A 23,568-nucleotide genomic window follows, 5' to 3' on the forward strand; every position below is an offset into this window, starting at 1 on the left:
AGTGTGTACTCTGTATTAATTGACTGACTTGCGTATTTGCAATTGAAGTCTGATTACCTTCGCGCGTACTAAACGCTCAGCCGTAAGGCTAGTAAAGCCATCGAGACGCACACATTCGTGTACGACGTACACTGTTCACACCACACCTCTCTGTGGCGATTGCGATCGCCCTCGTTTATGCTACCGCCTTATTCCGCGCTTGTTCGTCCGCTGCGATACTACCGACCGTGCGCATAATATCGTCAAAACCCAACAAAATTGCGCATCTCTGGCCGGAACTAGGCGCTTGGAGACGGGCGACGTTTGCTGGCTCATGACTAGGGCTGGGCAAAATCGAGCACCTGAGTGATTCGATTCTGAATCTCGTAATATGACTCGAGTCGAGTCGAGTAATCGAGTATCGCTCATTATGACGTCATAACAAATTGTAATACGTCAAAGTTCAAATATGTACCATTTATGCCACCACAAAGAATATAATGGCTGTTATACATCTCATGAATGATACTTTGGTATTTTTTCGACCATACCGATTTCATTCCACTTGGTGACAATGTTGTGGGATAATCATGACTTCGGAAATGTGCTACGTCCAGTAACCTTCGTAGCTTTGTACTATGTTTCGTATGCTACGATACCGCCAATCAAGGTTTCAAGGCTTCAACAGTAAAAAGTAGTAGCGAAACTATAATTCTGATTGATAAATTAACTTTCAGTGGCGAAAAGCGTATAATTTCAGTACTCGAAAAAATCGTCTTTTACTACTCGACTCGAATCATTAAAATTAATACTCGATTCAGATTCGAGTACTCGAATCATTGTGCCCAGCCCTACTCATGACTAAACGTGAGCAATTACGAATTTCTTTCAATCATACCGTGAAAGAAACGCGATATTCAGGCAATGTCTGTATCGTATTCGTACATCTCCCACTCACCGCAAATCTCTTTTTATTATTAAACTATACAATATCGTAATTATTCGCCATGGCGCGGAGACGAGTAATTGTAATGATGACGTCATAATAGCCAATTTCGTAACCCAAACCCCCCCCCCTTTTTCGCGCTCTGGTTACGGGCCTGGTCCGAATATAAAATTTTCTAAATATAATTCGTTTGACTGAATGATCTATTGAGATGTTTGTAGCGAGGGGTGTACGACTGTGCGTATACTGTACAGTACAAGTACACTGACGAACAGTTGATAATGTGGAAAATTTTCTGCGTGTGCGCTCTCAGTATTTGTGAAACAAGTGACTAAATCCTAACCCCGTATGCGTATCGTTGTACCCCTAATTCTAACGCTGGGTATCCACCCACGCATATGAACGAAATTAGTTTCCGGAAGATGGCGCTGCATGCCTCTTGCTCGTACCGTACCTCCGCAGTTGAGTAATCTATAGTTTTTCAAGCACGCGCTGCTGGAATTCCGTATATATTTTAGTCAGTAAATAAACACCTCAGGACTCGATAAGATTGTCATATATTCCGCTGACTTTCACCACCACATGTGTGTTGTGTTGTGGTTTGTCCATTGAGCTATATATTAACTGTAATCATTCGACTGTAACTTTTCACAAGTCGGCAATCAGCTGATTGACAATGAAATGATTATGACGTCACAATACGAACTAAATATTGCGATTTCTATATGCTGGAGATTTCGGCTTATCTCTAGAAATGGTAGTGTAGCACCACGTTTGGTAGGGATTTTAGGCAATGTTAGGGAAGTAAGAGCCTCACAGATCAAGGGATCGTGCTGTTGAGCAATAATATAGTTTCAGTTGTGGAACTACCCGAAGAAAAGGAAACTGATTTTAGAACTGGATCTTCAATTTAGCAACCTCGGGCTGAGATATGGTGGCTAAGATGACCGCCAGTAGCAGAAGGCAGAGATCAAAGACAAGGATATCCTATCGCAATAAAAAATCAAAGGCTGCAGATATACAGTTATCGCAAACTAAAGATAAAACAAAACAACAGGAAAATAGATTGAAGAAGATGATGCACATGCTAGATGACATTCAGTGGCGAATCAACTCCGCTGAGAAGAAGAATACCGTGAATGCTAATTCATGTCACCAGATATCCAGTACATCGGAGCACAATTGCGAAAACCACCGGGCTTTTCTATCGAATTTACTAAACGGAGCAGCAAGACCTGTTGACAGGACGAGTAAAGTACCGTACGTGAGTGCAGGTAGCAACGGCAATAATAATCACAAGGCTACTGTCAAGCGCAGCTCTAAATCGAGAGCACTCCGCAGCAGGGGCATAGCAAGCAGCAAGTTATCAATCCCGGCTATTTTATTTCCGAGTTGCCGTGGCGAGAAAAAGTCAAAGAAACACAACTCGAGCCAGGCTGAAGACAATCGCAGAAGTAAGGCCGGGGAATATAGCCGCCGTTATCGTACCGAAGACAGCCAAGAAGAGGATTCTTCACCAAGCGAACAGAGCTGGCTTCCGAACGAACTTGTAGAAACAATTCCCGATACCGAAGATGGATTTCCGAGCCCCAGCGCTAAAAAACCGACTTTTGTGGCTATGATCAAAACTGCAATCCGAGACTTGAAGAAATACCGGCAGACCACAGTAGAGGCCATCTCCAAGTACATACTTCTCCGGTACAAGTTCGAAAACGATATCCTTCTCCAGTATCTCCTCGACTGGATGACCGATATGAGAATTTTGGAGAGGCGCGGCGATAATTACGTGTTCAGCAGCCAGCGGCTCGTGAAGAAAACAACAGTGGCTTACATTCAAGACAGAAGGTCTCGCTCGTCGAGACGCAGAAAGAAATCGAAGCGTCGCTCGAGGTCGCGAAAGAGAAAAAGCAGCCGGAGGAAGCGCAAACGTTACGAGCTGCGGGATTACAGCAAGTCACGTAAGCCGCAATGCGTTAGAAAGAAGGCAAAGAAAGCGTGCAGGAGCGAGTTCCCGCAGTGCCGGAAGCCTTGCACTTGCAAAAAGGAGCTGCGCGCTGCCAAAAACAGAGTCAAGGTGAAATCAAGATACGTGCGGCGAGGAGGGAAAATTTACAAGGAAGAGGAGTATATATGAAGTGGCGAGTGTACGTGTAGTTCGTGGCAATAGAAAGCCGTTTCAACGATATGAGCTGGACAATAAACGTGCACAGAAATAACAAACGTATCTACTAGGGTGACGAGGTGCGCATAGTACGCGGCAGGGATGGCGTTAGCAAACATTTCGAAAATTAAATTAGAATTACCGAAATTAGGCTCGAATTAGTCTAATTATTTGTCCAAGTCCGAACCAGGCCATATGCGACGGTTATAGTTAGATTATTATCGGTACCGTGTCCAGTAGGGCTGTTCAAAAATGACTTTTCTCAAATTGTACTGACTACTCGATAAAATTGTTAAGTTACCTAATTGAAGCCTGCACACCAATTTTGGTAAAATTCCAACCAGTAGCGGCATTGCTGCAGGAAAAGAAAGTTTTTTTATTTAATATAAATAACAAAATTTAAAAATTGTATTTATTCATTTAGTTTTATATGATCAATAAAAAACTTCATTCTCCTGTAGCAATGCGGCTACTGGTTGGAATTGAACCACATTAGGTGTGCAGGCTTCAATTAGGTAACCTAACAATTTTATCAGGTAGCCAGTAGAATTTGAGAATAAAAATAGTCATTTTTGAACACCCCTAATGTCCAGTGGTTTCGTCTGAAGGTGGTGGTTTCGGGAAGGAATTAGGGTGTCGTTTGAGTCGGATATAATTTACTATATCTATCCAGTAAAATTTGATTGATCGCGACATCGATTGCAAGAAGGCACTTATTTGAATTCGAAGAGTTCTTTGGTTCTTCTTACAATTATCAGCATGCTAAAGGGATTTTAAATATTCGGAAGTGAAACCAGTATGGCAAAGTACAGCCCAAGAAGAAATATTGCGGATAATGAAATTTGCATCGTAACAAATCAGTGATTCCCAACCGCGGCTCCAAGATACCCTTCCTGCGGCTCTGACCACTGAATATGCCACAAAAATATAATATACAGTTATTGTTTGTTTTTATGAATACTTATAGTCAGTTTCTGTATATGAATGCTATAATAGGGAATATTAGTTATGTCTAAGGACACCCAGGGCCGATTCTAAAAACTGGGAAAGAGAATTCTTGCAGACTAGCGTCAACCCGTCAAACAATGATATATCTTGACTTCTGCTGGTCATAGACCTTTATAGATCGTCTCTGGGAAGAGTAAATTTCAACACAATTTTACTGACATCGAAGGGACGGCTCATAGTATAGATTGCAATATTACCAATGTTACACAGCGTGTAAGCCCTCTCGAGCTTGTGCATTAATTGCGGGATTTATGAAGAGCTATATCACATAACGACATATATAGTATTCTGTAGTAATGATATGCATTTTCAGTTTATTTCACTATATAACACTCGCCAATCTGCGTCTACCAATGCGAAAATAACCGATATAGAATCTCTAGAAGTCTGTGTACAATGTGGGCCCACCGGTACAATGTACATTGTAGAATGTACGTACATGCTTTTGAATTAGCTGGAGGATGACATCCTGAGATATTCTAGCTACTAGGGATGGTGTAAACGTGAGGTTCACGTTCGCGTTCTGTGTGTGAACCTCGGAAATTTTGAGGTTCGCGTTCACAACAGAACCTTGATAGGTTCTGCACTGTGAACCTTTTTCATATATTGCAATTTTCACTTCATTATAACATCTTTGGTTCAAATTTATTGCATTTTAACTGCCGGCCACTCTATGCTGGCAGCATAAACAGTTAACACTAAACGAGCACGCACCTTGACAATCTCAAAAATTTAACTTGCTTTGTTACAAAAGTTTGCTCGAAATATCCAGCTTTCCGTTTGTGAATATTTAGTGACTCTCTGCCTGAACTTGACCCGCAATCACACAACATCAAGAGCCAAATACACTACAGACTACATGGAGTCAGCGAATGATGCTTATTTCACCAATGAATGAGGTTGATATCGTTTTCCATCTAGCTGGCGTATACGGGGTCAATCTTGACTTCATATGTAGGGGAGATGTGGTACCAATGGATCACTGGGACCGAAAATACTTTGAAAATTCTCTATGATAATTCTATGATTACATTCCGTGAACTTGTCTACAATTGCATGTTGGCAACATCTTTCCTCACATACAAAAAAATTCGACGTGCGCGAACTATGGGGTCTCTCACAGATGTTTTTTGTTTTGGGGGGTGTAAACTAAATTTAGATCGACATATACATTTTTCTTTGTAACCTTCAACACGAACAAACCAGCAATCATTTTTATTGTGAAGTCTAGAGCTTGTATCAGGCTATATAATGGAACCTATTATTTTTTTCAGTACTTTCCTTGAGTGGAATTTTTTTCGATTCATGTACAAAATTAGTAGGGTGGGGACCGATGATACAATAGCCAAATCAAACAAAATAAGCAAGCATACTAATCATGAAATAAATGAAACATGACTACGTACAGAAAAACTTTATGTAATAATTGCATATGATGTTTTATCGCTATAACGAGGTATTTGGAAGTCACACCGTCGATTTTCGGGGAATATGTATGTACCCTCAAATTTATAAGTCCGAGCCTAAATCGAAACGTGATTTTATGACAACATTTGAGTTAATATTTAATCTATTTTTTGACGGTTGCGACCGAAAATTCTTCTTTGGCTTGCTGTAGCTCAGATTATAATACTGAGCAAGAAAGGTTGTCACATCTGAGTTTTTTAGGGTATATGTGTCATAGGTCCCCGGGTCGTGTGCCATTGGACCCACCGGGTGGGGACCGATGACACGTTCGAGCAACAAATTTTAAACGTCCATAAATATTTTTCGAAAAGACGGATATTCATGTATATGTGCGCGATAGGTAGAGCTTGTATATCAAAGTGCTGAGCCAGCAAAAGATCTGCTGTTTTCGGCTGAACATTTTGGGGCCAGCGATCATTTTCCAATTTTTGATCCATCGGTACCACATCTCCCCTATACTGTATCATAAAAACCAAATCCGTGAGATTGGGGTGTTGGCTACTGCTGTATAACTTGTTAATGGGTTAGCATCGGTAGCAAGTATAGAAACCCGTTTTACACTCTGCTCAATATCCATGTAGCAATACTCAGACGCCGAATACATTGTCCGGTCCGGCCTAGACCGTTAAGGCGTGAGCTTATATTCCATGGCAAATCCTTGTCGAAATGGTTGGCAAAGCGATGGAAGATATTGATTTTATGGGATTATTTTATCATTTGATTGTATCAGTTGATACATTTGGCGACGTTTAAAACGTCAATATGTACTTCAGCATTGAGGCATTGCTAGGTACCGTGTACAGTACATTAATATAGGCTATCATTTCATTGAAATATAGGGTTGAAATTAGCAATATGACGTCACGTGACATCATGAGGTTCACGTTCGCGTTCACACAGAACCTTTCAAAAAGGTTCGCGTTCACACGAACCTGAACCTTTCAGAGGTTCACACCATCCCTACTAGCTACCTTTAAATTTTTGTTTATAAGTAGCCTATACTCCATTATTTTCATGCGGCTCCCGCTCCATGCATACTTGAAATTTTGAAATGCGGTTCCGACATCCAAAAAGGTTGGGGGAGCCACTGGTAACTATGTGAGCTGCAAACTTAGAGGTAGGCCTACACCACGGCTACTCAACTGTTAGCGGTACAAAGGTGTCCAGTTACAAAAGCTTATAATTTGCTCAGATCCGTAATAACTATCATGAACTAATTTACAGTCATCTAAAATTAATTCGGAGTAACTACATACAAGATCCAGTAAGTCGGTATCTGTACTTATTGTTCTGTTAGCCACTGCTATAATGTAAGAATTGGTACTTTTAATTTCTTGCGCAGGTAAGCGCCTGTCGAAGGCAGTGATGAGGGTTCTCACTTATTGGCAGACCGTGTTATTTTTGACATTTCAGGAGCCAGATGCCAAAACTGCCAAAAATGAAAATTTGAAAATGCCAAAAATAAGCAAGTTTTGGCATATGCCAAAAATACCATGGCCTGCCAAATAGTGTATTTCGTTCATGGTGTTGTGATAACAGGACCGCGTTACAAGCGAGAAGAGCGTTTGTGAAAGGCAGGTTTCTTAATCTGGGTCCAGCCCACCCATTAGGGGTGAAAGCATACTGTCCTTAATGGTGTGGGCACAGCGAGATTGAACGGCTCACTGCATTTGGTTTACGTCATACTTTCCATTTTTCCAACGGCAATTTTACGACCATTTTTGACCGGCTTGTCGAGCGCTAAATTTGATAAAACGGGTATCAATGAGAAGCTGCCTCAGTACTGATTATTAAAATATAAATTATAGGCCTATTCTGCTCATGGAACTGGAACCCCCAAAATCAACCACGATTTTGCATTGTGATCGAGTTGACCATTGTGACGCAACAAACTGTCTGGCTATTTCTGAGCTGCATGATGGTGTGAACCTCTGAAAGGTTCGGGTTCGTGTGAACGCGAACATTTTTGAAAGGTTCTGTGTGAACACGAACGTGAACCTCGTGACGTCATATTGCTAATTCCAACCCTATCTTTCAATGAAATGATAGCCTATATTAATGTACACGATACCTAGCGAAGACTCATAATGCCACATAATGTCGCATTGCTGAAGTACATATTGGCGTTTTAAACGTCGCTAAATGTATCAACCGCGGTTATCAAAGGATATAATAATCTCATAAAATCAATACATTCCGTCGCTTTGCCAACAATTTCGACGAGGACTTGCCAGGGAATATAAGCTTACGCCTTAACGGTCTTAGCCAGACCCGACAATGTGTTCGGTTTTCTATACTCGCTACCGATACCATAAACAACAAGTTAAATAGCAGTAGCCAGCACCTTAATCGCACGGATTTGGTTTTAATGATACAGTAAAGATATGAAGTCGAAATTGACCCCGTACGCCCGCTCGATTTTTTACATCAGAAAACGATATCAATGTCATTGATTGGTTGAATAAGCATCATTCGCTGACTACGTATATCGCTCGTGGTGTTGTGTGATTGCGGGTCAAGCTCACAGCAGAGAGTCACTTAATATTCACAAACGGAAAGCTGGATATTTCGAGAAATTTTTGGTAACAAAAAAGCAAGTAAAGTAAGGTTGTCAGGGTGCATGCTCGTTTAGTGTTGATTTTTTATGCTGTCAGCGCCATGCATAGAGTGACCCGCAGTTGAAATGCAATAAATTTGAACCAAAGATCTTATAATGAAGTGCAAATTACAATTTACCAAAAAGGTTCACAGTGCAGAACCTACCAAGGTTCTGTTGTGAACGCGAACCTCAAAATTTCCGAGGTTCACACACAGAACGCGAACGTGAACCTCACGTTCACACCATCCGTACTGCATAGTCTCGTTTTGCCAGACAGTCTTGTTGCGTCAATGTTCTTAAACAAGCTAACCTTCCCAGGACTCTTACAGGCGAGTTGGTAATAGCCACCTGAAGTGAAAAAAGTCCTCCGAAAATATATGGGTAGACTGAAGGAGAAATGATAGTCGGGCTACTAAATAGAATGTGTTGAGAGACAACACAGGAAACTCATAGAAAAGGATCGAGAAGAAAATTCTTTCCGCGATGAGATCGATGGCACTGGCGAAGTGATCTCTTTTCATGATGCATGGAAGGCGGTTCGGCCCTCCAAAGATTTTGAAGCTCTGAAAACCTTTTGTGGATGACTGGCAACATTCTTTCCCTAAACGGCGAGAAATGAATTTAGGAGGAACTTAGCTGACCTGAGTTTGGAAGCACTGTTACAGTGCAAACGATTTAAGTCTATTCAACAGCTGTAACAATCAGCTGTTGAGCGTGTTTGTTAGGCTTTTCTTTTTTTTTTGCTTATTGGCACCGATTCCGATGGATACTGCATATTTTGTGGTTTCGTTTGATATTATTAGCCTATGAAATCGTTAGGTTTTTTCTTCTTCTTATTGTTTGTTGGCACTGATTATACGTGGATGCTTGTCAAACTAGCCCGAATAAAGTGTTTTTGTGACTAATTCAAGGCTGAAACTATCTATTTAAAGGACGATGCCAAAACTGCCAAAAATAAAAATCGAAAAATGCCAAAAATAAGTTATTTTTATCAGTTTTGGCACATGCCAAAAATAACACGGCCTGCTCATTGGTCAATGGTTATACGTACGCTAAATCCATTCTTTATTATGTCTCTGTCCGAAACCGCTGACTCGCAACTTCAAATCGGTAACGGACTTGGTTAGCCTAAACGCAGAGAGAGATAAGGTTCTGATTCAACAGAGAAAAGGCGTGCATTCGTACCACAGTCCGCCAGTTCAGTAGCCTCGAAGAGTACGGTTTGGTAATATTGACGATAGGGGTAAATTTTCGATCACTTTTCGATTTGATACGCTGCTGTCGTTATTTCTGTAACACGATGGTCTGTAGTTCTCATTGTGGCGTCATATTGGACAAATTGGCTTCACTTTTGTGTGCCAGTAACTCTTGAAAAGAGGCATCCGAAATGGCTTCCAGTTACGGGTGTATCCTTGCAAGTTGCAATAGGTATGTGTTATATTGAAAACAATCTTCAAGCCCTGATCCACGAAACATCTATTCCAGTGAAGTATAGTAGTTACGTTTGAGACGGAAGTTAATTACTAGATGTAGTCAGTAATCTCAGTATATTTAATCATCGACGATTGCCTTTGACTTGCTGAAAACCACGCTGCCTACTGACATTAACTCTCGGCAATTATCAAGAATAACGCACTGCTGTTGTTTTGTCTCAGGAGACAGGAACGGCAAGCGCCGGATTAATTAACATATGAATAATGAAACAGCAGAGTCTTACACACAATAGGGTTGTTAAAAAAAAACTTCTTTTTTTCCAAATCTCACTCGCTTAATGACTATATCGTCAGGTTGTCTAAAAAAACGATGCACACCAAATTTGACTCAATTCAAACCAGTAAAGGCCGTGGGCGTGCAATCTTGAATTTAAATTTTTAATTTATTAGGGAAAATTGAAAAAAAAATCAAATTTTTCTGTCAACCCCATGAAATTGTTGGGTTGTCTTCAAAGACGATGCAAAACAAATTTGACTCAATTCCAACCAGTAGAAGCGGAGTTATTAGAGTTTTTCGTTGATAATTCTCGGATTACCGGTATCCTTGATTGGTGGATATCAACGAAAAACTCAAATAACTTTACTGGCCTTTACTGGTTGGAATTGAGGCAAATTGGCATCGTTTTCTTAGACAACATGACGATTTAGTCATTAAGCGAGTGAGATTTGGAATTTTTTTTGAGCAACCATAACGCACAAGCATTGCCAACAATTAGTGAATGGTAAGGTGTGTGTACGATAAAAATGCAAGCACCAATTTTTGTATTCAACACACCATATTAATTTTATTTCACGGCATGAAGTGCATGATCAAACGAATATTTACGACAGCATATTATAGATCCGCTATGACGCAACATTTTCGATCACACTCACCATCAAATGGATTCCTGTTAGAAGTGCTGGATCTCCAGTGACCACTATTGACCCTATTGCTTTCGAACAAGGGAGACTTTCGCCAAAGTTGGCAATTACCGATCCGCGCAATCGATATTGTTTGTGTAGTATCCGGAACAAAAAGTAGTTATCGATTCAACAACATGGTAATGGCTTTTTACGAACTCCCAACGACTCAGCCCATGGGTGGGCTTCGACTATAGTCCTGCTCTATAATTTATTCGATATCCGTGAAATTGACTGCATAAGACGCAGTCTCTAACAATATTTCCTCTTTCTTTACTTTGTCAGTCACCTTCATTCAGGCATCGAACTCAACCGAGAGACGCGTATGTTCCGAAAGTAATCGTGGATTAGTTACGGGTTGTCTGACCGATACGAAGTTTTTATCTCGTCAGGACTTTATACATGTGCTAATTTTCAGGAGAGAAGCTGTTTCGAAGAAATCTAATTTCAAAATTAATGTATTAAAACCAGTCAAGAAGTACGTATCTTTCATAAACTAAAACGCCGAATTCGTGACGCAACAACACACTAAGGAATTTTGAGGAGATCAAATGAATCAAATGAGCTGTTGCCTTATTGCTTTTCGATAACTTTAAAATTATAATTAATCAGAATTCGGGGTGATTATGAGAAAGCGATTGATTGAAAGGCGCATGGAGATTCTGTACGCTTGTCAGCTAGCCTATATGGGGCATTGTAGAATATTTTCTTCTGCACCAGATTTGAGAAGTTCGCGACCACCCGACAAGATTCCCGCGCTTCCGTCAGCATGAACATTGCCCTTGCAAGTGCCGATATCTTTCGATTTTGTCCGGGCACGTTAAGATTTAACAACGGACATAGATAGATTACTCACTTTCTGAATCGTGAGAAATTCAGATGTGCGAAAGAGTTCCACTTTAGGTTTGACTCAACATAGGAAAGGCATTGAGTGTAGTAAATGTCAGATGCATCAGGCTGAAATGTGTCATGTAAGTCCGTGGCGCATTGTGCAGGTTTATGAAGTGACACAAAGCCAAACGTCGCGTCATAATTACAAGCCCGCATCGCTTCTGATCCTGCATCAAACTCTAATGAGATTCGACCAATATCATAAAGTCTCCGATCGATTTAGTGCGATTAGAATTTTGTAATTTCATCAGGCTATGTCATGTTCGTTCTCCTACATGCCAGGATTACGATGCACCAAATACGCACTATCTTGAATTAACAATTTCGTCACATAGAGGAGGGATTCGATTTGTTGGAAAAATGCTGGTTCACAGGAATTGGATACTAACAATGTAATACGACAGATCTTTCTCACCTGTGTTTAATTAAAACTTCATTAAACTTTTATAGAGCCGCAACCCGGCGGGAATTCGCTGCGAGGTCTTCGGGAGTTAACGACTCCATGAACCTCGGTTTGTGATAGTGGCTAAAATACTATAGATCGGGACCATGAATAGTTAGCAAGAGGTCTTAACCGCTATGTGCATTAGTGGCATTATGATTAACGTCTGTGCTTCACGTTATCAACAGCCCAATACGTTTTCTCGTCCTTTCCGAAGTATCCAATCATTGAGCATAATATAATATTAATTAGCCTGATGGAGACGCTAGTATTGTGTATGTTCAGTGTTCAGTCGTCCGTTCATCATTAGTAAGCCACAGTCCTTGCTGCTATGCAATATGCAATTAACATTGAACTTTATTATTGGACGGCTGGAACGAGAAGGAATTTTTTGACCGTGTTTTATTTGGCCACTATATACTAGCGCAGAACGAAAATTTATAATTATGGGAAAATGCGCGCATCGATCGAGCAATACTATTCGCTAAAATATCTGAGCACAAGAAGTAGTCACGGATATGTAGACACTCGGATATTAACCGAGGAAAATTAGAACTGTTATTAGGATTGAAATGTTCGTTAGAGTCTATTCTAGTATATGAGCGCGTAAAAAGCTTGCTATTTTCAAGACAAGTTAGCTTAATTCAGCTACGTCCACGAGTCGGAATACACAGTTGAACAACTGCAAGGTGCATATGCCAAGCGTACAAATTTTGCAAATATTGAGAGCTGCGAGGTCGTAAACTCCATGATTGCGATACACAGGCACCCCTCTGATCAATGTTGAGTTAATGCATGTAAAATTGATGCAGTAATCTTACCCTGGTTTCATTCGTTTTGATTTTCGAGTATGAAGGTCTGTATACAGCTCATCGAGCAGAAAATTATACCTTTGTCCGACTCATAGTGGGTTCCCAGCACAGTTTCAAATCATCACATGTGTTATAAAGGTAACTAGAATTAAGGTATCCTGATTCGGTTTCTATTCAACATTTCGTCTATTCGTCGGACCGGATTTACTGTAAGATTTGGTTCTGAACGGTATTTGTTCCCGATGAAGTGCGTTCGCGTAAATGTGGGTAATAGCAATCAATTGAAAGTAGAGAAAGTGGTACTATTCTTGTACTGTTTCTTATATTTCAGAGTATTTTCGCGTATAGTTGCTACGATGCGACTACAAATGTTTTGTCTAGTCGTTCTCAGCGCCGAGGCATCAAGGCAAATTCACTCCACTGCTAATACGATAGCGAAGCCTCAATATTCTCACGATGTAGAAGAACTAAGGAGACAGGATCTTCTAGGTGCGCATTCCAGAATACTGATTTTATTTCGTTGCAAGTCATTACAATTTGGTACAATTTACTTGACCAATATGCATGGCGCTGTTTAAAAACATTGCTCACGTCGGAGTATAGCGACACAGAACTCGGATAGCACCGGGGTTGTAATGACTCGAGTCCGACATTAATTGGTAACATTATTAGGGGCCATAATAGGGTTACCATACGTCCTCTTGTAAGAGGATTTGTACTCTTTCTGACCTTTTTGAAAGTGTCCTTGGAGGACGCCCAAATGTCCTCTTTTTAAAGATTTTGTCCTCTTTTTTGGGAATTTTGGAACAACATTTGACTGAGTTACAGTAAATCAGCACTGAAGTAACGCTCCGACATTTTTCGAGTCAACCGACCACGAAGTGCAAACAATTTGCCCATTTTTCAGGATTTGCCTCCGGTATTGCAAGCCTGAAAATTTTGAAAAAGTGTCCTCTTTTCAGATTTCCAAAATATGGTAACCCTAGGCCAGGGGTTCTCAACTTCCCACGTATATCGGGCCGCATTATAACTGCAAAAGACGCTGAGGGCCGCAGAACATAATCACCATGTATTTGTGGGCTACTGTAGCCGATTTACCAGTCTTATACGGGCATTTAGTACATTTTTATGTATTCTAAAGCATTATTGGACAGCGTTCGTAAGTTTGCAGTTGTTCTTTTTTTGATATAAGCTATCTTCCAGCGACGAATGTAAATCCCTTCATGGAGCCTACATTCCATTCGTTGCCAACTCAGTATATGCACCTTCAAACCCTTCCCCAGAAAACCGAACTCTCTGCTTTACTACCAAAATAAGAGATATGGCGCTACATAAGCCTTGGTAGATGCTGTTCACAAATCCCGGGGTTTCATCGGGACCAATCCCGGGATCGGGATTGCTTCAAATCCCGGGATCCCGGGATCGGGATTTCCCGGGGTCCCAACGCTACTACTCAGAGATGGGTCAGGATAATGAAATGTAATTGGTAAGGCGTCAGCGATAAGGATGATACCGATAAGGTGCGTAAAATTAAAATAAATGCAAAAGGAAAGAACCTCCTGATAACTAAGAAGTACAATATTTTGGTTCGCATTTACATTTTCACTTGCTCGGAAACTGTTAGATTGCATTTGGTGAATATTAGGGTGCGAAAAGTTTCTGGCCCCAGTAAATTTGGCCAAGATTGGAGGTAAGATTGGGATAACATCTCTACAAATGCGTGATGAAGTTTGATGAAGCCTTGGTTGGAAACTTGAATTTTTTGCTATTGTTGCAACAAGCCTCGGTACTGGTCAGAGATTAGAAAAAAACTTTGACCGTGGTGTAGGAAATGGTCCAGCACAGGTTTCCGAAGAGTTTATTTGCTGTTCAACCATTTCTGAAACATTAAGATTTAGTTTATCCCTCTGGTTCTCTAACTTTTTTAGACAGGCCCCCCTTTATGACAGTGAATATGTCGTGCCCCCCCCCCCCCTTATCGTCATAGCACACAATGAAACCAGAGAGTTAGCAATCCTTACATATAGTTTGATGGTATGGAAGGTTATGACTGCTGATGAGAGAATTCTCCAATACGATATTCAGACTATACACCAGTGGTTCCCAACGTGGGCGATATCGCCCCCCAGGGAGCGATTTGGCGGCCTAGGGGGGCGAAAATATCGAAGGGGGCGAAAACGGACGAAGGGGGTGATAGAGGGCGAAAACACCGAAGGGGGCGATAGGGGGGCGATGGCGCGTTAAAACGGCTAATTGGAGGCGGGACCGTAACTACCGCACCCCAAACCCCCCGATTGGGAAATGGAAGGAAGCCCAAAATTATTTCGTGAATTAACATGAATGATAGAGTAATTTTTTAGAAATTCATGCGACTTTTTCATAAATTTTTTGCGCGGTGCGCGATTCAATATTTTCATGTATCTTGACGTTGGGGTCCCTGTCACCCAACAAAAATACGCATGATTTATGGAAATGGGAGACTTCGGCGGCGTCGGCCATTCCTGCACCACGACGCACAAAGACATATGAAGCTAGAGGCCATGTAACATCCGACTCCGAGAAGTGTTTCAGAACGATCAGCAGCCAGAAGACCTTGGCCGAAAAGGAATGCCCTTGCGCTGACCGAAAACTTCGATATATATGCATATATGTTTAATTGTCCATAGGCGCCTCAATGGCTGGCATCGAATGTTCCTATCCTGGCGACCTTAACCCTACAGGAAAAATGCCATCCTGCAAGGAAAAAATTATTTGCCAGTAAAGAAATACCAATATGCAATCATGTGCAGCTTTTAGTTTGGTACGTTTTGACGATTTCCATATTTTGTGACATAGCAGATATAGGAGGTCACGAAATAGCATCATGTAAAGAAGTCAATATAACAACGATTCCGCCCGAAGACGTTAAATTATTATTTAGGGGTCCTACCTTATCCAACAAATCACATCGACCATATTGATCGATTCAGACATGAATTATATAAATTTGTTGCGCTTCTCGCGTTTAGGCGGAATACGGTGACTCACCAAACAGTACATGAAATAGGACAGTGGTTCTCAACCGGGGGTCCGCAAAGCATTTTCAGGGGTCCGCGAGACCGCGAAATTTTCAAAATGGTGGAAACATTTTTTTATGATTTGGGAAAACACGAGGCAGTTTAACTTTATTACTTTTAAAACTTCATGACTCACATAACCAGATTGGCCGTCTGAGAACAAATAACATATGTCCAGATTGTCCACGGACCATTGCGGTTGCCCGACATATGAGCATGCGACACAATGGAAAACGACAGTTTAGCATTGAAAACATCAGCATGCGTCACTTCAGCATGTGACTGTATAACCCCAAAACTTACCTTAACCCGAAACATAGCCTAACCTAACCTAACCTAGCCTAACCTAACCTAAAGCCTAACCCCAACCCAACCATAAATCCAACCCTAACCTACCCCTAACCCGTAATTTAACCCACATGCTCATGTGTCGCATGCCGAAGTCTCTGATCATGCTGTAATGTCGCATGCTCATATGTCCACGGACCATTGCAAACTCAATTTACTTGCCAATAGCATAGGCTACTAATACAAACATGTTGCTTCTAAGAGATGTTTTGTGGGGGTTTGTGCAAAAATAGGAAGTTGGAGTAGTAAGGTCCATCAGCAGGGTGACTTCGAAGCATTTGCAACCATTCACATTCTTTTGTGACAGTGGTTCTCAAACTGGGATGAGGTGAAAACGTCTGAAGGAGGGCGCAAAGCCGCAGTCAACGGAAAATTTTTTTTGCGCTTCGCGCGATTACATATCATTAGTACTTATTGCTCTGTGTATAACTTTTCATTTCATATTTGACAATTCTCTCTTCGACAGCCATAACCCTCCATGCCATCAAATTTTCCGCTGGGCTTGTTAGCATTCTGATTGTTTTATCGCTAGCATGAGGTCGACATTGGCACAAGACAGATAACGGTTAGTCGATAATCGAGATAAATTTGATCTGAAACTTGGGGGTCCGCGGGGGTCCGTGAAAGTCCCAAGGGGGTCCGCGAAGACAAAAAGGTTGAGAACCACTGAAATAGGATATAGCTGATATGTAGCGACAAATAGCCCACTGGCTGAGGGGAGTCTGGGGTTTGGCTTATCACCCTATCGGGTAAAGACCAACGTTTTTTGTCGGGGGGGGGGTTGGACTGACGAAGTGCTGTTTTTCGGTTCCCAATATTTGGGGGGCGATGATCGGTGTAGAGCTTCAAAAGGGGGCGATGAGTCGAAAAAGGTTGGAACCACTGCTATACACCGAGCAATAACCATAAAACGGAGGTGAATCGGGCCAAGCGCGGAAAAGATTTTAGTTCACTGGAGCGTCGCGCCCCGTTCAGATGCTTTCACAACGCCCAAGGGGGAACGCCCCCAGTTTCAGAACCACTGGTCTAGCCTGTATTGTAATTCACAAAGTTTTCTGTTGCTACTGAAGTTACTGAAACAGTTTAGCGTGACTGAATTATCTAGTTATAACACAGCACGCATAGAACACCGATGTAAATAGGCTAATTATTTCATGTGGTGACTGTTTACTAAGGACTTAAGGCCCCTCGCCGTCATCCTGGATCGTACCGGATTTTCACCGGTGCGACGAATAAATGATTGATTGATTAAAAAATTATTTAATGTTGTGATTGTCAGGTTTCCAAGAAAATGTAATTGAGATTGTAATTGAGCAAAATTTGGATCAAATTACAATTACATTGACACAAAATAGAAATGCTTCAATCACAATTACAATTACATGAGAAAATGTAATTTTTACATTCAGCTCAATTACAAACTACAATTGATCCAACTCTGGTTCACACAGAACCTTTCAAAAAGGTTCGCGTCCACACGAACCTGAACCTTTTAGAGGTTCACGTCATCCCTAATAATTGAACACGAAGAATCAAAATTACAGAATGTATGCAGTGCGCTGAGCCCAAGTGAATGTTAGTCCAGTGGTGCATTCAAAGTCTTCCGACGAATATGCACGGTTCCCAATAAAGTGATTTTAGGATAATTACGAATCGAACGTTGGTATATGTAATTATTATAGGAAATTGGAGGGTACATATTGCCATTAATGATGTTGTGCACCACGGTCTTTTGATTAGACCGACATGAAATTCTTCTATGTTGTAGTTGTGTATACTGGGTTGTGGAAGAATCTCTGTAATCCGTTCCAAATGCTCCATGCTGGCCAGTACCTAAGTCAAGTGGCATCTATCAATCGTCCATCAAGACGATTTTGAATGAAATCAATAACCGTTTGCTATTTCAATGATGGTTGCGGTACCGGCGATACACCAATCATGTGTTAATCCACATTGCGGTAAACAAATTCTATTTTCAGATAAGGATCATCCAACGCTCGACCCTCACACCAGCTCAATGACGCAGCAAGTTGAACGTCTTTTCCGGACTCACACATATGAAATGAGTGTTTTACCATCCAGAGACGGTAAGGCACGTTGCATAACTTAGCTCAAACACGGCGATAAGTCGACTATCGGACACGTCTTGGGTGTGACAAACTGGTGTTGAAAATCCAGTGGGTATATATTAGTTTGCTGCATGTATGAGATCGTTTAACCTGCTTTGGAATAAACTGCTTGTCACTATGATGACAGAACTTCGAGCCGATACAGGTATTGCCCAAAAACAGTCGAAAATACCAATATTCTCTTCCGATGTCCAAATGTGACTTATTTCTACTTAGCATTTTATTCGCGTCAGTAATCCGAATACTATATCACTGTTTTCCCTTCATTCATTTACTATAAAACTCAACCTGGGTCGGAATTTAGTAACTTCAGCCCAGTGACGTGCGGTGAGATTCATTCATCCTAAACTTTTTCGAGCTACCGCCCCCTGGACAACGAGAACAGTGCCAACGCCCCCGACACCCCTCTTCACGTCAAAATCATAAAACGAAATTTGCTCTGTCTTTATCACGGCTAATAATGACACGGATGAAGCTGGTGTATTATTATCATCATCTTCGTCATATTGGGTTTGAGTTTTGATGAGAGCAATCTCATTCTATAATCTCCAGCCTCCACGTCCCGTACTGTCAAGTCGGTTTCTGCTGTGAGTCAGAAACTTTGTCACGTCACTGAAAACACGCTATTCCATCAAGAGCGGGGAAGGGCAACAGCGAATAAGTCAACCCGACTCCAGTGAGACTATTTTTATTTGATGTAATTGTGTATTCATAAAGATTGATTTGAGTTATTGAACTTTGGATTGAACTCAAAATTGTTTTACACTGCAATATCATCAGCTTCCAATCATTTCATGCACGGAAACTTTACAAAATGGATTGATTATTCGGTACAAAATTTCTAATTGGAATAAATCCTGGAATTAAATCACAATATCCTCGAGCAATTTCTGAGATGATTGATTTATGTTTCTCCATCAAAATCGAGTATGTGAGCTGGACCGGTAGCTCATGCAAGCCTGAGAAGAATTAGAACAGCTCACGTGTTACGGAATTTCCATGACACATCACGGACTTATCACTTAATCCGGAAACTGCCATTTTCACATTTATCGGGTTTCATCATTACTAAGAACCGATATATTCTACGCATAAATTCTGGAAAATATGTCCGTCAAGTATAGCATCGATATCGTTTCTCGCAACCAGAACGTCGTGTAGAAGGCCACGGTCGCAGCACTGTGGAAAATCCACTATCGTTTGAAACAAAGATTAAAATCACGCGAGACGACTTCTCTTAGCTGAGTCAGCTGGCGACTTGTTTGTCATCACATTAGCACTATACACAGGCTACATATCTACAAATTAAGATATAGTTATGGATGGAAAATCCATAACAGCTATATCACTAAGGGAATGTATTTGCTTTGCACTATACAAGTTCGACTCGCAATCACACGATTCATACTTCAACAATAAATATGCGACTTTTCGGCAAATTCACCAAGAAGGGAACTTACGTGGTCCTCAAAAATAAGTCCAACAGTCCCAAGTCCATCTCATATGGATATCGGATATAGTGATTTCTTGAATTTGATACTATTCTATTATTCATTCTCTCTAGTAGTAGATTCCCTTGTCATGAATTTTCCAGAACTTGCTTTCGCTGTAGACTGTAGTCCGTGGCACACAAGACCTTAACAGGTGATAGGTACCACTGAAAACTTTTATTATTAATAGCAATAATAATCATCATCCATTATCCATTTGCAGATGAACCAGTCGCTGTCGGAGTGGCTGTACTTGTTGAGAGCATATCAGATATTTCGGAAGTCAATATGGTAAGTAGATTATAGCGTATATCGTTTATCCAAGTGGGGCCTTGCTGCCCGATTCCAGAGCACCGCATTTACATACAGTTGCGGCGCGCCGGCGAAATTATCCGTGGATAATCACCCAATTATTCCAGCCATCGTGAAATATTCATTAGGAACTTAGCGAGGTGCATAAACTATGCAACACATTCATCACGCCTCATGCAGACAAAACACATCTTGGATTCATTAAAGTTACGCACTGTGTACTCTGAAATATGTCGTTGGGCTTCCCGACAAACGGTTCATATATTCACGATATAATCGCACGTTATCTGCAGGTTTCATCTTGCGGGTAACGCCTCCGTGTATTTACATTATGCAGAGTTGTACTAAAAGCATTGTTACGTAAAATTACATCATGTTAGCCGTCATGCGATGGATGTTTTATCGGCAAAAACATGCACCACACGCGGTTCTCACCTTATTAAAGACCGTTACTTGACGTTATAGAATTATTACTTGTTTTCCGAACCATGATGCTCGACATCCATGATGAGGGATGATTTACACAATACCGACTATATTATTTATGATTCAGAGCTGTCCAATTATAGAACGGCACACTTTCGTGCTAGGCTTTTGTTAGACACCACAGCTAAGATACAGGAGCCTATATAGATAAACTATGAAGACTGCGACCATGTCGGTATCTTAACAGATATTTATGGCAACGTAATTATGATTTTATGTAGGCAAACTTTAATTTGTTGTGAAAATAAGGCGCAAATCGACCGCGGCGTTATTACGAATTAGTTACAACATTCCATTTCGGAGTTAGGCGATATTTTTTATTCACAGGACCTCACGTTTACGCTGCGAATCTGGAAAACATGGACGGACGAAAGACTTATTCTAAACGGCGAGCATGACAGTATCGTACTACCTAGCAGGCTTATTGATAAATTGTGGGTGCCAGGTAAAGCATAGAAATTTTATTTAACAGTACTTGGTAATATGCCGGTTGGATGTTAAAAAAACTTTTTTCTCCGAATTTTTCTTGCTATACGTGCTACAATCGTCAGGTTGCCATAAAAAACGACGCACACCAAATTTGACTCAATTGCAACAACTATATGCCGAGTTCTTGCAAATTGAAATTTCGGCCATTTTCAAATAATAGTACTCACGGTGGCAAATTTCGTCACTCCGACATGAACAGAAATCGTGTTCAACATGCCTGAAGGTGCAGGGATGCTCTTTCCACCCGTTTACATCTTGACAAGGGCCTATGGTAGAGTTTGGATATAGACATCGCTAGTTAACGAAAATAAGATATGATACGGATTAGCTGGAAATTCGTGGACTTCATCGAAATAGTAACGGTCAAAGAATGGTGATATAATTTGCAAATGAAGTACTTTTCACACTAAAATTAACGACCACGATAATGAAATAAACTGACAAGCAGGTAAAATATGAGTTAATATATTACTCAAGTGATAATCAACATTTAGAAGAACTTTTTGTCGGACGAATGTAGATTTCAGAAAATCTAAACGAAGTTTAGGACCGTATTTTTCACATTGCATTGTGATGTTATGATATCATATTATTCGCTTTTCAGCACTCCTATAATCTTCTCGCCAGTGAATTGTGACTTACGGAAAATATTTTCAATTTTCAGTGGAATTAAATTACCCTTCATTATCGTAGTGTGTTCGGCATTGGTGTTGCAGCTATGGAACGTACCACTACACTATCTTGCCACACAATGCACTTCGTACATGTGTAATTGTGCATTGATCAAAAATGAAAGACAGTCGAAAAATCCAATTTTCCTTGCCGTCATGATGCACTTTTAGTAGTCCTACAGTAAAAACCACTGATATAAGGACAGCAAGAGCAAAAAATTTTTATACGATATTTCCCATCAAAACAACGAACAATCCTAGAAGCAAGGACTGAATAGCGTCCTTGATAATAAATAACTTTACTTGTCCGATACCCATCATCCCCCACGCAAAATTCCGTATACTTTACTACATATACAATATCCGTAGATCACGGTAAATGAATTCATGGTTGGGTGGTTTAGGTCATGTGATATATCTTGATAGGAGATATCGCGATTGCCATTGTCGATATTGGGTGAAAATGTTATACCTATCGTCCAATATCAACGACATCTATCCGTTGTAATGTCAATGGCATATGACGGGATTTAACTAATGGCAAGCGAGCTATCCCAAAGGATTCCAATGATCCGCTTGTAAATCTACCGGGAAAGCGGAGGTAATGAAGAAAAAATTCGGTCAGCACGGAGTTGAAACGATAACGTTCGATTTTGACGGGATATCTCCCGTTGGTTTAAATTGGGGAAGGCAGCATACGGCCGGCGAGCCGGATCCGCCCGCGAAAGGATTTTAAGAAGCCCACCGATAGTTTCCAGTCTTACCTGATAATTGGTCCCGCGACCGGAGAAACGTGACCATGAATCTACTTGTTCTGTTCGGGTCTACATGCATGTGCGAGCAAGCATTTTCGACATTGAAAACGAACAGACAAAGATGCGTTTCAGTCTAACTGGTGCTCACGTTCAGTCTTTACCACGGGTTGCTACGTCCGTCATGCAACCAGAGTTCAAAGAACTTGTCGACAACTTTGATCGGCCACAGATCTTATTGAATTTAACAGCTATTGAAGTATATTGTGTTTATAAATTAAATACTGTTTTGGCCTCTATGCTTTCAACTTGAAATACACATTATATCTGATTTTATAGGTGTATAAAATATTGTATGGGCACAGGTAAAACTTGTATGGCTGGATAAATTACTGTATCGATTTAGGAACCGGCCCACCAAGTAGCCTAGCCTACTTCATTTTGCAATTTCCGGCCTACCGACTGCAAAGTTGCCCGCCCCTGGTTTAAAACGTGAAAGTTGAAATGATGTATATGTTGCGAGTACTTATGTCACCATTCAAGTAAGAAAATCGTCCGTAGAAATGACGACGCAATATTTTGCGTACTATCATATGTCATGCTAACGACTGAACCAATTACGTGTTGTTCAGCTGAGCTCAATTGAGTACCGCTTTAGAAAGTGAAGTATATATCCCGAATCACCCATGTGTCTGCACCAAAAATCACGTGTCTTTGATTTCGCTGTTAGTTTACTTAATCCCTCTTACAATATCGTAGATATTCATTAAATCTATTCGATGCAGATCTCTTCATAGTTGGATCTAAAAAAAGCTTCACTCATCGAACTACAGTCGATAATGTCATGCTGAGACTTTACAGGAATGGCACCATAAGCTATCGAGCTAAGTGAGTTTCTAGTTGTATGGTGAATCGTTTCGGAGTCATCCAGTATCGATCATATATTATCCCCGTGAAGATCAAGATTGAAACATTGTCATTTTGACACATTGATACTTCAATGTTGGAATGACAGGGCAAGCAAATGCCGAAAAGTAAAGGGCGTAATGACCCAATGCGGACCAAAGCAATAGCTTACTCTACTACCCAAATCAAGGTAGCATCAGTTTGAAATATAATATTGAGACGGTTTAA

At 40.8% G+C, this 23,568-nt stretch overlaps 3 protein-coding genes across 4 annotated transcripts in view; 2 read left to right on the top strand and 1 right to left on the bottom strand.

Annotated features, from left to right (window-relative positions):
• LOC145439649 (meprin A subunit beta-like) overlaps positions 1–23,568 on the bottom strand; it is a 171,752-nt gene that overhangs the window by 81,346 nt on the left and 66,838 nt on the right. The window lies entirely within an intron of this gene.
• LOC145438756 (uncharacterized) lies at positions 1,653–3,145 on the top strand. The gene has a single exon (XM_080316109.1). It carries the CDS (start codon positions 1,857–1,859, stop codon positions 3,057–3,059), a length of 1,203 nt encoding a protein of 400 aa, XP_080172235.1. The 5' UTR covers positions 1,653–1,856; the 3' UTR covers positions 3,060–3,145.
• Positions 12,720–23,568, top strand: part of LOC145438757 (gamma-aminobutyric acid receptor subunit rho-2-like) — a 28,866-nt gene continuing 18,017 nt past the window's right edge. Inside the window, exons 1-6 of one of the 2 annotated variants that reach the window (XM_080316111.1) lie at positions 12,720–12,964; positions 13,033–13,190; positions 18,085–18,192; positions 19,948–20,015; positions 20,850–20,967; positions 23,220–23,322. In XM_080316111.1, coding sequence (XP_080172237.1) covers positions 13,058–13,190; positions 18,085–18,192; positions 19,948–20,015; positions 20,850–20,967; positions 23,220–23,322 — 530 coding nt within the window. In that variant the 5' untranslated portion in view covers positions 12,720–12,964; positions 13,033–13,057. Of the gene's footprint in view, positions 12,969–13,032; positions 13,191–18,084; positions 18,193–19,947; positions 20,016–20,849; positions 20,968–23,219; positions 23,323–23,568 lie in introns of both variants that reach the window. The other variant, XM_080316110.1, reaches the window with a different exon arrangement.

The sequence above is a fragment of the Botryllus schlosseri genome, chromosome 5, assembly GCF_051294905.1.
Source record: "Botryllus schlosseri isolate E-star chromosome 5, Bs_hap1, whole genome shotgun sequence".
Lineage (NCBI taxonomy): Eukaryota > Metazoa > Chordata > Ascidiacea > Stolidobranchia > Styelidae > Botryllus > Botryllus schlosseri.

Coding starts and splice junctions, on each gene's coding strand:
- LOC145438756 (XM_080316109.1), top strand. CDS start 1,857: ATGGTGGCTAAGATGACCGCCAGTAGCAGAAGGCAGAGATCAAAGACA.